The sequence below is a fragment of the Syngnathus acus genome, chromosome 6 (genome assembly GCF_901709675.1).
Source record: "Syngnathus acus chromosome 6, fSynAcu1.2, whole genome shotgun sequence".
Taxonomy (NCBI): domain Eukaryota; kingdom Metazoa; phylum Chordata; class Actinopteri; order Syngnathiformes; family Syngnathidae; genus Syngnathus; species Syngnathus acus.
This window is the reverse complement of record NC_051092.1, coordinates 6,645,782-6,662,645: the sequence shown is the minus strand read 5'-3', so window position 1 is coordinate 6,662,645 and position 16,864 is coordinate 6,645,782. Positions and strand designations below refer to the sequence as shown.

Sequence of the window (16,864 nt, the reverse complement as noted above, 5' to 3'; positions counted from 1 at the left end):
CACCTGGATATCAAGAATATTGAAGAAATGGTTTTCCATACCCTGCAATGGGCTAGCAACCGGTTCAGGGTGTCCACTGCCCGATGACTGCTGGGCCCCCCGTGGGGACAACGGTATAGAAAATGGATGATTTTCCATGCATTTCTGCAAATGAAAGTGGTAGAGTAGAAGATCCTCCTCTATCTAGTTTGTCAACTTCCCACTATGATTCCAAAGCTATGAAGCACTATTTGGGCCAAAAGAAAATTTGTTAGAATTTGATAGTAATTTAGAGCCCCCAGGGGAAAACGTCACTTATTACCCCACCACTTCAATATTTAATAATTCTGTAAATTCAAAATACATTTTTGATGTCCTCTCAATCATGTTACAGCCATCTCTCCTCTGTCCCTTTTACTATGCCCCTGTAGATACCTGCTTTGTGTTATTTTTCTGATAATATTTAATGAAATATGAAGATGTGTTCAAACTGCTGATGCTGCTGACAGTGTTGATGTGTCATGAGATTGCTTTTGTGTGTGTGTGTGCGTGCGTATGTTTTGAGTCATAACAGCATAGAATCAAGCCTTTATCCTTCAAAAGGACTTTTTTTTTCTGCCTTTGTTGTGTGAATTACGGACATTTGTCCCGTGATATTAGGACTTTATTTTCATAAAATAACACTTTGGACATCATTTGGGTAATATTTTACTTTGAATTTATTCAGGACTTTATTTTTTGTGAAATGTATCTTAATTGTTGGAAGTATGGCTGAAATTCATGTTCTGGTAACATTCTAGGTTTTCTCTTTGTGTGGCCCGCATACTCCTTTTTTAACAATTTGTTCGGCCCAAATTTTTAAATGTTTATTTTTAATTACTTCTTGTGTGTTATAGTCAATTCAGAAGGATGGGCAACTCATCATTCCAATACTTTAACATTGCAGACTATAGATAAGCATCTCGTTTTGAGCTTTTTTTTTTTTTTATCATGGAAATTATCGAAATTATATACGAGTTGCATATTTATTTTTTAAATAACACTTTTAATTTCATTGATTAATTTCTCAGTACCAAGTTCTAAGAATGTTTTATTATTTGTCGGGGCATCAATTCAGTGTAAACTGCTGCTGTGTGGGGATGTTTGCGCTATGTAATCATAAATGGTCGGGTCCACATTTTGACTGCAGAGGCAAGCTGGCTGTAATCAGAAATTGAGTTTTTGGTTTCTCAGTTTACCGCGAGAGTTTGACTGAGGCAGAAGAAAATTATCTGCTTCGTGATCTTGGGTTGGATGTACCCTATTGTAAATGTCTGAGAGTTGTAGTGAAATGTTTATTGGCAACTTGCTTTGAGAAGAAAGCAGAGAAGAAGAAACTGCGGAACTTATTGTGCCTCATCTCCCACTGAGCCTGTTTTTTGACTAGTTGTTATATCCAATGTAAAATAAGAAAAATCTCCTTGTACATAGAATGTAAATGGAGGATTAAGTGAAATGCAGCATTTTGGTGAATGAATTAATGAATTTATATTTCCTATCATAACAGCATCTCACATGCTGCTTTTAATGTGTTCTGTCAATTTTACATTTTGCCTGTTCAGATTGCAGACTGCATTTTTCTACAACACCTCAATGTTTTGTACTTTTTCGTTTGAGCTCTTTTTGAGTGGCAACCATATCTACACCAAAAACTCTTTAAGGCTTGCCTCAGAATTTATACATTTGACTTAAAGGTGTCCCAATAGAGTAATCATGTAGAGGTTTTGGTGAGCTCCAGCCAGCTTCAAGTGAATGGGTGCATCTCCTCAGGTGGATATATCAGAACCACTAATGGCTTGCGAGACAAGTTGTCCATCTGCGGTTTTATTTTTATAGACAGGTCAATGGGTATTATACATTTTTAATTTATAATGCAAAGCCTTGTTTTGGTAGTAATATGTATATTACTCTCCTGTTAACGCTTTGTATTGTCTGTTCTGTTCCCATCACACACCCAACTATTTCCTCTCAAAGTGAATATTGTGATCCATATATTGTGGACTCACTCCACTAGCATTTGAAATCCATTCCTTAAAATGAGGCGGTTGTACTTAATTGAAACCTGTTAAAATTCTTCACGTGATTATATTTTGAATGCTATTTCTTTGACTGTGCAAGAAGAAATGATACTTGGCATGTTGAATAAAAAGTGCAATAATTATATCATGCAGTGCAAAGGGTGACTGAAAGCTTTGCTTCTCAAAAATGCTTTTGAAGCATTGCTAAATTTGTGCTTGTTGACTTAAAACTCCAAACATGCTACTGAACCCATTTGCACTTTTATGAGTGCAAATGATCAGTTCATTAACATCCAAGATTATTTTCAGTGTGATGAGGATATTGATCCCCCCCGTCCATAAAAAAATAAACAATCTGGATGTGACAAACATTTGTAAAGTTTTTTTTTTTTTGCATGTTACAAATTCACAAAAAAAAAGAAATAAAAGGGCATTATTAAACCATCAAAAGTGCCGTTAAGGGGATAACACAAACAGTAATTCAAAGTCAGTGACTCAGAAACAAACGTGCCAAAACCACAAGAACATACAAAATAAAAATTTCTCATAAATCACCACCTGCAGTCACATGATAATGTATAAGTGTCTTCGGGGCACATCACAAGTGTTATGTCAGGTGTCCAGGTTCCAAATAGCTCTTGAAGCTCATCAGCTCTTGAAGTCAGCTATTAGTTCTCAGAGTACCATTTTTGCAGTGTGTGTTTAGCCAAACATCATGATTACTGGGTGGGACTTCAACTAGTTTTAAAGTAGTTCATTAACATTTTTTGCAGTGTGTTTAGCCAAATTGGATGACACCATAATTACTGGGTGGGATTTCATTAGTTCATTAACATTTATTCTAATCTAGACACACACTTGTGCACACTTGGCCAGCTATTTTGGAATAATGTCCATAGGCAGTGACAGAACATTTTTAAGTGAAGATGTCAGTCATTAATTAAACACTAAAAGCATGACTCTTTCCTTAATGCCTATTTAACAGGGGGAAAACACAGAAGTATGTTTGTCTATTTTCAGTTCATTTTGCCCGTCTGCCAACTTGGATGAGGTGTCATGTGGGGCATCTGTGCTTGGCATCACGGGCCTTTCAAGATAGCCACGAAGCCTGTCTTATTTTATTCTAAATCTTTCCTACAGATTTTAATCATGTGTGACAAACACTCCCTTCTCTTCATAGTCAGTCTCCTCCTCGCCTTTTAAATCGCTTGTTCTCCACCTGAAGGATCCTGATGTCAGTCTGGACCTGTTGTGACAGCTCAGTTTGGGGTCATGCAACAAGTTCCACATGAGCCAGATCTGGGGCACATTGAGGCTATGAACCACCATGAGCTCCCGGTAAAAACACGGGTCGAACGTCTGGAGGTGAGGCGCTGCTGATGGACGCGGAATGCCAAAGGTCCGAAAACCTTGGTGGCGCGATGGCTTGATTCCGATCAGCTGGAGGCACATTCCCAGAAACACGTCATCGATGGGGAACAGCTCCACCTGGAATTCATGAGAAAATATCAACGTGAAAGAAAAGACCGAAAAGATGACTCGACTTTGTAGCGAGTGGCAAATACTTGTTGACAGGAGGCGCTGAGTCTCCGTGCTGTATAGCCAGACATGACGAAGCCCCCTCCCCCGGCATAAGATGGGTACAAAGCGCTACCGTAGACAAACTCTGGCACGTAGTACTTGGAAGTGCGGCGCCGAATGGGTTTGGCGTTGACGATTATATCCCCAATAAAAAGATCTTCATTTGACTTTTCACTTTGAAGCATCTCCAGTATGTTCTCGACATTTACATAAACATCAGCATCCCCTTTGAAGACGAACCTAGATGACAGTGACAGACGATAAATGACGATGACTGCGTCTTGCTTGGCTTAGGTAAATCTCACACTCACTTGACTCGAGGACAGGTGCGGTTGATCCATTCTAGAAAGTGAGTTTCTTTCAGCGTCAAGTTGAAAAAGGTGTCTTCAAAGTCCCACAGCAGAATGTCCCCAAAGGTTTGACTCTCGTAGGTCAGCAGCTGATCCCACAGAGGCAAGGCTGTGCGATTCTTAGGGACCCCCAACAGGAAGACAGTGCGGATAGACCTGCCTTCTTTACCCCAGGTCCTACGTACCACCTGAAAGTCGAGAGAATTTTCCATTTTGTTTGAAAACAAAAAAGGAACCCATCCAGCAGAGAAGGTTATTGAGGTGAAACGAGTGTCAGACAAGGCAGTGATCGTATCACTAAAGTAGAAATTAAATCTGCGCTGATGATTGTTGTGATTGGTAATGCCCCAGAGGTGGGATGTGAGTTGAAGGAGAACTCTAATATGCAAGTGCTGCTCAGTACGTGAACTTGTCAGTACATTGAATCATTGGATGAAAGAAAAAAAAAAAAAGGATAATATGTGTTTACCTGCCGCTTGTCAAAATCTGCAGCGACAGATTTCACTGCAATGAGCATGTAGAGCTCACGGCTTTCTCCAGCTCCTTCAGACTCTCCCAGCTGACATTTCTGTGGTTGATCTATTAGCAGCCGAAAGTTGCGGTTGTCCTTCTCTCTCAGGTAACCCACAAAGTCAAACGGCGGCAATGTCGGCAGAGGAGCGCCGGTCGTCTTCGTTGGTGTGATGCCCTTCCGTCGGGACTTGGACTTTGCTTTGGATTTGGACTGAGCTTTGGACTTGGGTTGAGTGCGTTTTGACTTGTGTTCACAGGGAGGTAGCTGAAGATCAGAGGGGCTAAATGCATACTGCTCATTTGGACAGATATGGGTAGCGGACATTTCAATGAAAACTGACTAAAATCATTCCTCTGATTGTATTTGAGATATTATTTAAAGAGGACCTAAACTCCCAAAATATATTTAAAATAATATGTTGAACGTGCACCCACCAGTCTAAACAGAGCATTCTGATTAATATTGCATTTGTGGAATAGGTGATTTATGCAGCAAAATTCACCCGTTTTAAAATGTCTCAGGGGGCGGCCATTTTGACATCACAGTTGCCAGGTCTCAGGTCACAACCAATCATGGCTCAGTTTCAGAAAACTGGTAAGCCGTGTTTGATTCTGAGACCTCATTCGTATTACAAAAACAAAACATTAATCAGAACACTGTGTTTTGACTATTTGGGCTGCACAGAACATATGATTACAGATCAAATTTTCCACTTTAACATTCTGTTGACCAGTACAGATATTTCAACATTTAAATGTTATTCAAAATCGAAGTTAATTTGTAGATAAGGAGGCCCGATACAAAAATGTACTCTTAATCAACCCTTGAATCTTACCTCCGGGGCGCCCTGGGCCACTTTGGCTCTGTTTGTTCCCAGCAGGGTCCGACTGGAGCTGGTGGGACGAAGAATATCCAGCCTCCATGCTGGCTTGTCCCACCCAGAGGACAAAAGGGCCTGGAACGTCATAGTCTCGGTTAGAATGGGAGCTTTGTGCCGATTTGTCTATTTATGGTATTTGATTCGATTTGGGTCTACCTGTCGCGCATAGAGTAACAGGAAGAAGAGCAGCAGTAGCAGCATCGTGCACATAACATCTCCTTTTACGTAGCACCGCCTTCTCCTCAGCATCACCATTTTCTGGCTTTAATAGCACATTCAACAGCGGGTGATATAGTTAGAGATCTCTTAAGCATCTCTGCTTTTAGGACGTCACCATTTGTCCTAGAAAATGTATGATCTCTGTAGTATGTGAGAGTCTGGGCAACCATTTATGTCCATTGCCCTCTTCTCCAGAGCCAGCACAGGCATCCTGACACAAATAAAACAAAGACACAACAGATGGATCACGGCAATACTCTATTTTGATTGGCACTGTTGCAGAGGTATTAATTAATATGAACTCCAAGATAGTGTCACATCTCATCCCCGGTTGTTTGGATATGTGCATATTGTCATAGTTTCTGTCCGTGTGCTTGTGTGCTCGCCCCTCCCCTCCTGTGTGCCCATGATCATGTGATCATTCTCACCTGCCTCTTGTTACCTGTCGTGTATTTAAGTCCTGTCTGCCCCTCACTTCCAGTCGGATCATTGTCTTCACGTTTGTTGTCGTACTGTCTTGCTGTCGTCATGTCCTAATGTCTTCACGTGCTTTGTTTCACGTCCCTGTCGGTTAGTTCTCTTGTTGTTTTCTTACTTTATGTCAGTTTGCCGGGTCTGTTAGTTTTTTTTGCTGACTAAACCCTGCTCCAAGCTGCATTTGGTCGCCCTGCTCCATTTCGATCCGTGACAGATCGTCAATTACTGACAGTAGTTTTTAAAATGTTTGTTAGACACATCTACGCCCGCCGCTCACCCAAAAAATATACACTGCAGTCTCTCCTTAAACTGTATTTGTTTAGAACAGTGATTCTCAACCAGTGTGCAGTGGCACATTAGTGTGCCCTGCATGGGAGGTGATCAGCTAGGTGTGCTGCGGAAAATTATCCACTGTCAGCTATTTTGACCAGAAATGTATTCTTTTCTAATATATGCGTCGTTTCTTAATTTATTTATGCCAACCACGTATATAGTAGGAGGCAAAACAAAAATAATGCTCTTCCACTAGATGGCTGAAGGTATAATTAACCTGTACATATCCACTTTGTGTGAGCCGTTTTACTCAGTGGTGTGACGTCCAGTGAAATATTTTCCGATACGAATGAAATGTGTGCCTTGGCTCAATATAATTATTAACTGGGGGGGGGGGGGGGGAAACGGGTTTTTTTAACCTTTATTTCTCCGAAAAAAACATTTGTCACATTGTTTCTCTATTAATCGTGAATGAAAGTTCCCCCAGTATTCACAGCGTTAATCGATATTATTGATAACGTACAAATTCTACATGTGTACAAATGAAGGGGGCGTGTCTGCTGTTATATAAGTGAATACAGCATTTGTATTCGCGTGCCGAATAATTAGTCAACTTGTCAACATAATATTGATTGTTAGAGGACCACTTCTAAATGTATATAAGTATATATAACATGTAATGCCTAATTGTCACGTACGTAGAATAGTTTAACGTAAAAGTCTGAAAACACGCACAATTAAATATTTTAGCTGTTTTACAACGTCAATAACCATTCTTTTTTATAATAAAGGTGATTTTAAATAGCATGTAAGTATAACATAAAGCAAGTTGATTCAAACTTACCCGAGAAAGGAGGAGGTAGGACAAACTGGAAACATCTGTACGTACTGCGTCTCACTGGTACTTTTGTTGCCTTTAAGTGCTATGGGAAATATGCCTTTCGTTATTTTTCTGATACAACCTGCATTGCAGCTCCCTCGCTAACATGTCGTTTTGAATTGTGAAATACAATGTTTAAAGTATAGTGATGAAAGTGAATTTGTTTAATACCACTGGCAAACATTTAAACTTGCTAAAAATGTAGTGATGGGATTTGGTTGTCAGGACAGGAAATTAAGGGGAGGACGTGAAGGCAGCATTTTCTGAACCCTAACCACGTGGCTAAAATTTGGAGGAACAGCCAAGACTGAGGCAGACACAGCAGAATGGGGGTTGGTGTGGTCCATGTGGGGAAAAGGCATTGTGGGGAAAAGCAATGTGGACTTTCCTGCAAAAGGGCACATTGATCCCAACAATTTGTTTGTAGTAAAGAAGGATAGAACTCTCATAGTATTGGGCAAAGTGACGATGAGGAGCTTCTCACAATGAGCAACTGTGATGATAATTTATGACTGCATTCTTTAGTCTACGCAGTAGTCTATTGAGGGCTTTGGGTCCATTAAAGAGTTCTGCTTTTGTGACAAAATCATATGTGGTACACAGAATATATAGCTTTGTGTTCACAAAAGTTCTAAATGAGAGAAAAAGGAGAATATTCATCCATGTATTCAATTCTGTACTTCAGCGTTCCCAGAGTACCTCAAAATGCACATCACAAAGAACACAGTCAAACGGCTAATTGCCTGACCGACATCCTACAATATGCTTGAGAGGGTCGATGGGTGGGTCAGATCTGAACCACCTCGAGGTACCTCAGTTTGTTGCAGTATAGATTCTATTGTATGCGCCTTTTAATCTGGTGCGCCCTATATATGAAATAATTTCTAAAATAAAAAAAAATCAATGAGGGTGCGCTTTATAATCCAGTGCGCCATTTGGTGCGAAAAATACGGTAAATAACCTGGACAGAATTCAAATACCATTTGATAGCTGACTACTAATGTATGGACTTTCCAGCTCTCTGAATGTACGTATTTTCCCTGTGATTCTACCGTTGTAGTTCACATTACAAGTGGAAAAACGTTTTAAAAATGGTTATCCTTGTTTCCTTTTTTTTTTAACATAGTAAAAAAAAAACTGGCATTTGAACAGGGGTACGTTTTATATGCTATTCGCTCTGTGTGAATGTAATATGAACAGTGTAATTGCCCTCAACTGCACTATTAATTGTTGTTTACCTTCTTTGTTCATGATGCATAAAGTCTGCTGGTGGACACAAGAAAGTCTGGGCTGGTCCTGTGCAGCTGTGCCATGTCACATGTGATTCGCAGATGTTGAGTAAAGAAAAGAGGAAAGCCAGCGAAGGAGGAGAAGGCTAATGAGTTTGCTGTCTTTTTTAGAGGACACGTTGGTTTGGTTATGCACACTAATCCCTATGTCCAAATCCATCCAGCAGTTGGAGAAAACTGCTGAGTGAGCCAGCTCATCGGAAAGACACATTTTTCCTTCGTAATGCCCCGTCAAAGTCATGGAACAGTTACACAAAACTTAAAACAATGGTTAGTTTAATCTTCACAAAAGGACATCGACAAACATAATTTAGAAAAAGTAAACACATCATCATCTGTGACACTGAATGTTTTCTTTGGCTACAAACACGGAGCTAATATGCAACAATGTTCCCAATGGGTTTCCCCTTTGTCTTAAAACATTACTGAGTCAGCAAAACAGTCATAGCTGGCGTTTGCTGTTTTTTTTTGTGGTAACACAAACATGACAATTTGAGCCATTACTAGGCCTTTTTTGACCAATGTGCAACAGATTCTGGAACCTGGCACACTAATAACTTTTAAACCGCCTTTCAATTGCTCATTCCAACTCAAAAGTCCCTCATGTGACAACAGACACATTTTTGACATAGCTGGAATAAGAAAAAAAAAAGTTCGGAATTGAAGTTGATAATGCTAGTTAATGCATCTCAGAATATCATACCAATGCTATAGGCTGGGGATACATTCACAGTGTAACAGGCTGGCTGGATGGGTTATTTTGTGCATTGTCACATTTGAATACAATATTTTGAATGCTTGGGATGACTAAAGAATAGATCTCCCCACAAACATTTTGTTCTTTAATTGTGTTTGAATTCTATGGCAGTGGTAATACTACAAACTGCGTCTTTAAAATATTTAGTACTTCCCACTCAGAAAAATAAATAATGTGATTTGATAGTCAGCATTACCTTGACAGTTAAATGCCATTCCTGTAAAACTGCGAGCTGGCTCCTACACTGAACCGTTTACAGTTTTCTATTCTAGCTGCTGTCTCATACACGCCATACTGATGGACTAGCTACACACAACACTTGACTGACATGGATGGCTCTCTGCAATCCAATCTTTAACTACCAAATTATATTTGTCATTTAATTTGTTTGATTTATTATTATTATCATTATTATTATTATTGTATGCATGTTTTGTGTTCAGTTTCTTTCACTAATTGTGATTTGCACAAACAAATTAAATGACAAATATAATTTGGCAGTTAAACAATCTAGCACATATTCAAGCCTTGCATCACTTTCAAGAGGCAGCCACGCCAGCTCTCATGGCTCTCAAGAGTGCGTTGACGTTATTGCTCTTGATGGCGTCCCGGCATGCTGAAATGACTTGGTTCTTTGGTTTACCCACTGAAAGACAAGCACAAATAGACAAAAACAGAGAGGGAGAATATGTAAAAGTACTTTTGAAGAGTAATAGTCGCTCATATTTCTTTCTTTTTTTCCCTAGATTATGTACAAAAGCTTTAATAATTTCATATTTGATGGATCATTAATTGTATAGCACACAATGATATACGGACTCGAGGTCAAAGCAGCCTACCTCGGAGTCGACCAGCTCGCTGAATGGCCTGGTTGACAGACTTGAGACAGGCCAGCAGAGCATTGTGATTATTACAGCGAATTTTATACTCGCTGAGAAGATCTCGGTTTAGATCGTATAGGTCTCTGTAACGCTTCTTCATGGAAGTCCTGCCAAAGACAAAGAGGGCGAGGAATGACCAACAAATTGATAAACAATCGGACTGATCTGGCTGGGACATCAAATATGTTATGGAAGGATGCTCAGTTGAATTGCAGTGTTGCCTATGAATGGAAAGTCAACAGTAAGTGCTGGAGCAATTGATAATAATAATACTGTAATAATAAAAGGTAAATGTAAGTCTGAAGATTGGATTTTGAAGTCAGGTAAAATCAAAAATTAGAAATCATTATTTTTGAAGGATAGGCATTTCACATTTAAAGTAGAATTTGGTAGAATCTTAAGCAGAGAAGAGAAAAAGGCAACACGGTGATGCAGTGTAAAATGGGAATATAAATGGCATATTGGAACTCACATGTCACCCATCAAGCGAGCATCCTCTGCTTGCACTAGCATGCTCTTGATGAAGTTGGAGTGGTCAGCCATTTCCATAGTTAACTTCTGATGGACTGCATGGAACTCATCCACCTAGTGGATACATTTAAGGATCTCTAATTACAAGACAGCAACTAGACAGCACTTTAGGAATAGAATTGATTAATAGACACCCATGACCTTTATGAGTTAGTGAAAAGAAATAAACTGTATTTGAAATGTTTTTTCTTAAAGCCAAACCTCAGTGAGTGTGGTTTGAAGATCCTCAAAATAAGTTGGGAAGTCTGCCTCTGCTGACAGTTCCTCGATAGCCAGGAAAGAGGCCAGTGATTGGACCAGATCGCCCGCCAGGTCGATATCGTCTGTTTGCAGAGTGATCTGATACCCACAATTCAGAAGTATTACTAAATATATTTGTATATTATTATTGAAACATAATGCGCCACAGAAAAGGGACAGATTCAGAATCAGTGCAAAATATTACCCTGGAAAAGTTTACTTGTATCTCTGACTAAAAAAATCCTAAAAATGTGTGTAATCAGAGAACTGCTGTGGTTTATTTAACAGGGAACATCACATAGTTCTAAGAGGTGGATCATTGTTTTGCTTGACTAAATGCCCAAAATAAATTTGCCATCTCCCAAAAAATCATCTTCCATCAATATTTTATAAGTGTTTGGGCTTACCTGTCCATTAGAGGCCATACTGATGGACAGCAGTCCACCTCCCCGGAGTGAACTAAATGTAACGTCAGGACTATCTACTCCCACAGGCAGCAGGAAGTTTTGGTTCAACCACATTGTGACCTATACTCACATGCACACAAGTTAGTTAAACCAACCCTGAGGTTTGGATTCTCTCAAGAAGAGTCTTGACATACCCGCTGTGGCCGGTCATTGATGGTGAAAGTGACTTTTCCGGTGGGAGCTGGAGCTGAGGGTTTGACTGCAATGTCATACATGGAGAAACGCGGCAGCTGTCGAGTGATTTCAAACACGTGAAACTGAGTGCTGGGGGGGTGCAAATAAAAGCAAGTTGTGTGGTGAGAGACAGGAAAGAACTGTAATTTTACTTTCATTTTATTTCAGAAGAATGTAGTACAGTAATCCCTCGTTTATTGCGGATAATTGTCCTAAAGGTTAGACACGTTTCCTCAGTTTAGAAGTTTTATTTTGACTTTTAAATGTTTTTTTAATTTGGGGAAAAAAAATCCGCGATGTAGTGAAGCCGCGATAAACGAAACGCGAAGTAGCGAGGGATCACTGTATATGTAAAAAGGAATATTTCAAGTTCATATATAGTACCTATGTATTCATTTTCTGTAACACTTTTCTAATTCTTTAATCCTACAACTTTACTGCAGTGAAACCAAGATAATTCAGCAAACCTATGCCAATGGCTCTGTTGTCACCTAAAAATAACCATTTTTTTCCCCCCAGAGAGTTACTGAGCCTAGTTACAACTGATGTAGGATAAGGCAACTAAAATCTCTCCCTCATTCAAAAAGTGAGTATAACAATGTGACACCTAAGCAAGCCCAGCCTACCTGGTTCTGCCACCGACAAATGCTTTGATGTGCAGATCTACCGGTATGTCTTTAGGAGGTACGATGGGGACTCGAACACAACCTGACAGGTTCTGGACACTGGGGTGAACAACATGACTCTCACCCTCAAAAATACCCTCTGCAAAGATGAGTACTGCGCGGATTATGGTTTCTGGAGGAGGGAAATAAAGGATTCAAGGAAAGAATATTTATGCACAACATTCTTAGTTGTGTGCTACTGGATGATACCATTTGGCGTTGTGATGCTGAGCTCCACATGGGCTTTTTGGACCTCAGTTGCAGCTTGTACTGTGAGAGCTGTTTGGAGCTGAGTGTTGGCTGGAATCCCACCTGTGCTGTCCGACACACCCTGAAACAACAGGACAGCTGTTGGGAATCATAACATGGGAGAATTAAAAGTCACATGTTTGTCTTCAAGAATTCTAAACTGTGTTCCCAATTAGTATGGGTGTGAGTCCTATCAAGTGAGGTTTCTTGTATGAAACATAAATGCTGTTGAACCAATGACTGGTAAAAAGATACAGCTGGATAGAAGAAATATGTTTATAATTGCTGGACTCAGTAGAATACCACAAACCTCTCTCAAGCTGCACTTAAACCCTGCATTACATAAAAATGCATGGAGGCCACCCTGAACTGAAACCCACAACATATAAGATCTGGAGAGCGGACCCTATTTTTTGTGGGAAATGCGTATTGGAGGTTCATCAGCGTTTGTTTTTTTTAAAAATATTTTTTCAGGCTTGTCCCGCCAATGCATTTAAATGGGAGGATATTTTTGCAGGTCACCCTGGTCCCTATTCCTGCGAATACCGAGGGTCAACTATAATGCTATTTGACTATTTTCTGACAGTCGCATCCACCTGCTGAGGTCCTTCGGTGTGTGCAGGGCTCTCCTCAGGACCTTCTATGACTCTGTGGTGGCCTCAGCCATCCTCTACGCTGTGGTCTGCTGGGGTGGGTGCAGTACGGACAGGGACAGGGGGAGACTAAATAAGATGGTCAGGAGAGCGAGCTCTGTCCTGTGCGGTCCCTGAGCAGCTCCTTTAGCAGCAGACTATTACACCCACGGTGTAGGAAGGAAAGATTCCGCAGGTCCTTCATTCCCACTGCTGTCAGACTCTACAACATGCGTGGCGCCTGATAAAATTGTGTTTTGTCTTTACCGCTACTCGTGGCACTTGTCTTTGTCCTTGTCTGTTATTTATCCTTTTTTAAATTTTGGCACTTGTCTAATTAGATGTACCTTTGCATTCTCTTCATAATTGCGGAGCTCCAGCAATAGATTCTGTTTGCGATGACTGAGCTCTCTAATGAGGTCCTGTTCAGCACTGGAGTCCATGAGATTGCCTTTCAGCTCTTTTCCAGCAGGCAGGTAGCCACGGACTGCACATACATGGCAAAAATAAATCAACATTACACTCAAAGTTTAAAGAGGCTGTTCACTGTGATTGTTTTCAAGCTTAGTCACTCAAAAAGTACACGCAGCAAACCTTCTCCCTCTACAGAGGCACAAATGAGTTGCTTCTGCCCATCCAATCTATAGTCTCCCTCAACTACTCCGGCAATAGAGGATGAGAAGTTGTCTCTGAAAATGACTTCGCCTGTGCGGTCACTTCGAGCGTCAATCTGGAATATCAAAGGAATGTGAGCAAAAAAGGTGGTGATGAATACATGAATGTTTTCTGTAACATTGATTTATTAGTGCAAGGTCATCTAATGCTAAAATGCTGACCTTTCCATTGGACCAGCCAGTGATGAGCTCAACAACCCCATCAGCGTTCAGGTCAAAGGCGTGGATGCTCATTGCATGATTTTTTGACTACATTGAAGAAAAAAATAATGCAAGACAATGACGAAATAGAATGAAAGAAACATTTTGCTACATTAAAAATAGTCAAGATCATAAAAGAGCCACTGATTCTGAACGGTAAAAAGGGACTCAGAATCCACGAAGCGGAATTAGTGGGGGTGACAAATGAAGAGTCTGAGCATATAAAATATTGAAGAATTTTCAATGTTTACATCAGTGTTTGCAGTAATAAAGAAACAAGTAAGCATTATTAAAATGATTTTAGTCAATTACCTTGATCCTCCAGTACCGAGAGTTGCGATCATAGACTCCCACAGTGCCATTGGCCAGGGCGTAACCAAACCGGCTGCTGTGCATGTGACACAGTGCTGTTACTGTCTACACGCAAAGAAGAGAAATGTGAAATAATATACATATTAACACTTTTCTTATTGACGCTTGTTTGGTCAGCAACATGTCAGAAAAAAACACAAAGACACAGATTTTTTTCTTCAAAAGTAAAAGCAAATGTTTTATGTTTTGATTCAACACAAAGATATAGTACATGGAGCACTACAAAAATCTGAAATTTAGATGCTTAAATTCTGATTTGTACAATTTTACAAAATCAAACTAGGTCACAAAACCATTCAATAATTATCAAAAATTTGAATTTTTGATAATTGATTTGATCATCAAAATTACAAAAAAAACATTATCTTAATTATATTAAGTGAGTAGTTGGTTGTGGACTATGTATTGGTGACAATTTACTTGCACTAGTTAACTTGACATCATTTTATCATATGTACATGAATATCTCTAATCCTTTTCATGAATTGCCTTTGATTCATCCCATTTGAAAGGGAGCCAGTTACCTCATTTTCAGTCATCTCAGACACAAGCTCATCCTCTTTGAAAACCCTGATGTCAAAATCCTCAGATCCAACCAGGAGCTGCAACAAGTCCCACAACAAACACAACTTTCCTCATAGAATTAATAATCCAACTATTGCTATGACATTAACTGTTTTTTTTTTCCTTAACAGATTGCAATCCAAACACAAAAGCAATGGCAGTGTTTCGCCTTGGCTTACCTCATTTTTGCCATCCCCAGTGAAATCACAGAGCACAAGCGATCTCACATTATCTCCTGTTACCTTGAAAAAACATACACGGTAGCATACTGTAAATTCCAACATAAACTAAATAATCACTCTCAAATCTAAAAGCGCATTATAAACAAAAAAATGTATTGATTATTAATTTATTTTCTCACTACATTTATTGAATCAAACAGTATTGGAGTTAGTGAGTAGATTATATCTCATTTCTTACAGTCCAGAAGAGGTCATTGCCCAGGCAATCAAAGCCTTGTATGGCACAGTTCCCTCCAATGATGGCAAGAGGACTCGGGATGTCCCCAAGATTTCCCAGGACGATTGCATTGGCCCCATCGGACACCTATACACACACACAGGGGTACAAAGAGAAAAAACAAAACAAACGTAGACCAGAGACAACATTAAATAACCTATGTGCAGAGTCGCAGATTTAATCAATATATGAGCAACTCATCAACAACAAATTCAGGAGAAAGTATTCACTAATGGTAACAGCAATTCAGTGGGAATGTAAACAATAGCCAAAAGGTATAATATACCAGGCAAATGTATGGACAACACACTTTCACACACAATTTTGTTACTATTTTTGTATCTCATTAAGACTGTCCCAAATGAAGCATTTGGTGAGTGTGCAATTTATTTGGCCATGGCATTTGATCCAGCGCCTATGTCCTCAAAGTTTATTTTACTAACCTCTTTGTAGAAGATATCGGTATTGTCATGGACGTCATAAGCCAGCAGGTTGGTCTGAGATCCCACCAAGAGTGTGTCACCGGCAGTGTTTGTGCCAAGAGGACCTGCAGTCAGACAAGTGACTGCCTGGTTGATGTTAAGTAAAGACACATCTGAATCTTCAGTGCTTTGGCTCAGTCGGTGAGATGCAGGTTTTGGAGCACGAGTGTGAGGGTTGTGTATAAAAACCTTGTAGAGAGAGAGCAAAATGTTACTGGCTGGAATGAAGACATTATTTACACTATAAAAATCTGAGTTTCAACCTGAAATAATGGACAATTTAGAGTCTTTGCTGACCCTTATCATAAATGTTTCAGAGGAGCAAAGCACAACTCCATTGTGCAGCCAAGAATCTAACAAATGGGGTTTAATTTTTACCTTTCCAGCTTGTGTGGCTGCAGTGAGGCACGGGTGGACGCCATCAAATTTTCCTAACGTCACCATTCGAGGGTTTATTTTATGGCTCAGCTTGAGAGTGAATATGGGGACCAACATGATGCATATGCTCCCTCCTAAACAAAAGAAAACAACATATATTATCAAATGACAATGCGTGATTTTGCAACACTAATGTAATTACGAGCTTTGCCAGAGGCACCAGAGTTCTGTTGCCTAGCAACAAAAAGTGTCAAGCCAAAGCTCGTTCCACTGGCGATAATCTCCCGTCGTTTGGTCAACAAGAAAGCTATTTTTATACTTAACAACACCCGTGCATTGCTCTTTGCTGTGTCCCAACAGGGTATCAATACCAAATGCAAAAATAAATATTTCAAGAAAGCAACGTTGCCGTTTCCCTTAGCTGGTTAAAGGGGTTAGCATATGGAGCTAAAAGCTTAAGTGTACCTGGGAACCAACAAACAGCACGACACAAATAAAAAGAATACATGCCTAAATAAAACCACAAGATATACTTACCTGGCGCCCAGTTTGATCAAAAAATCAAACGGGATTCAGCAGAAAAAGTACAAAGTACAGAATTTGTATTAAAAAAAAAAGATTTGCTAGTCAGTATCCACA

At 39.8% G+C, this 16,864-nt stretch overlaps 2 protein-coding genes across 3 annotated transcripts; both read right to left on the bottom strand.

Moving 5' to 3' along the window:
- Positions 1-3,031: 3,031 nt before the first annotated feature.
- On the bottom strand, positions 3,032-7,270 carry b3gnt9 (UDP-GlcNAc:betaGal beta-1,3-N-acetylglucosaminyltransferase 9). Its single transcript, XM_037253953.1, has 7 exons — positions 7,175-7,270; positions 5,518-5,791; positions 5,317-5,436; positions 4,437-4,745; positions 3,929-4,155; positions 3,602-3,857; positions 3,032-3,524 (listed from the first exon to the last, which is right to left on the bottom strand). The coding sequence occupies exons 2-7, from the start codon at positions 5,614-5,616 to the stop codon at positions 3,180-3,182; spliced, it is 1,356 nt and encodes a 451-aa protein (XP_037109848.1). The 5' UTR covers positions 5,617-5,791; positions 7,175-7,270; the 3' UTR covers positions 3,032-3,179.
- Positions 7,271-8,758: 1,488 nt separating this feature from the next.
- Positions 8,759-16,816, bottom strand: bbs2 (Bardet-Biedl syndrome 2). Of its 2 annotated transcripts, none has more exons than XM_037255090.1 (18): positions 16,763-16,816; positions 16,226-16,359; positions 15,809-16,036; positions 15,327-15,452; positions 15,086-15,148; positions 14,867-14,944; positions 14,283-14,387; positions 13,932-14,018; positions 13,690-13,825; positions 13,443-13,582; positions 12,425-12,545; positions 12,176-12,347; positions 11,510-11,639; positions 11,316-11,435; positions 10,870-11,007; positions 10,610-10,722; positions 10,096-10,244; positions 8,759-9,902 (listed from the first exon to the last, which is right to left on the bottom strand). In XM_037255090.1, the coding sequence occupies exons 2-18, from the start codon at positions 16,340-16,342 to the stop codon at positions 9,796-9,798; spliced, it is 2,130 nt and encodes a 709-aa protein (XP_037110985.1). In that variant the 5' UTR covers positions 16,343-16,359; positions 16,763-16,816; the 3' UTR covers positions 8,759-9,795. The 2 variants fall into 2 exon arrangements, with proteins under 2 accessions (XP_037110985.1, XP_037110983.1); XM_037255088.1 differs by having other exon boundaries at positions 16,736-16,815.
- Between the last annotated feature and the right edge of the window lie 48 nt (positions 16,817-16,864).

Coding starts and splice junctions, on each gene's coding strand:
- b3gnt9 (XM_037253953.1), bottom strand. CDS start 5,616: ATGGTGATGCTGAGGAGAAGGCGGTGCTACGTAAAAGGAGATGTTATG. Junction 5,437..5,517: donor TGTTACTCTATGCGCGACAG/GTAGACCCAAAT, acceptor ATGACGTTCCAG/GCCCTTTTGTCCTCTGGGTG. Junction 4,746..5,316: donor TGGCCCAGGGCGCCCCGGAG/GTAAGATTCAAG, acceptor TCTGATCTTCAG/CTACCTCCCTGTGAACACAA.
- bbs2 (XM_037255090.1), bottom strand. CDS start 16,342: ATGTTGGTCCCCATATTCACTCTCAAGCTGAGCCATAAAATAAACCCT. Junction 14,388..14,866: donor CTGAGATGACTGAAAATGAG/GTAACTGGCTCC, acceptor CTTTGCGTGTAG/ACAGTAACAGCACTGTGTCA. Junction 12,348..12,424: donor CAGCATCACAACGCCAAATG/GTATCATCCAGT, acceptor TCCCTCCTCCAG/AAACCATAATCCGCGCAGTA.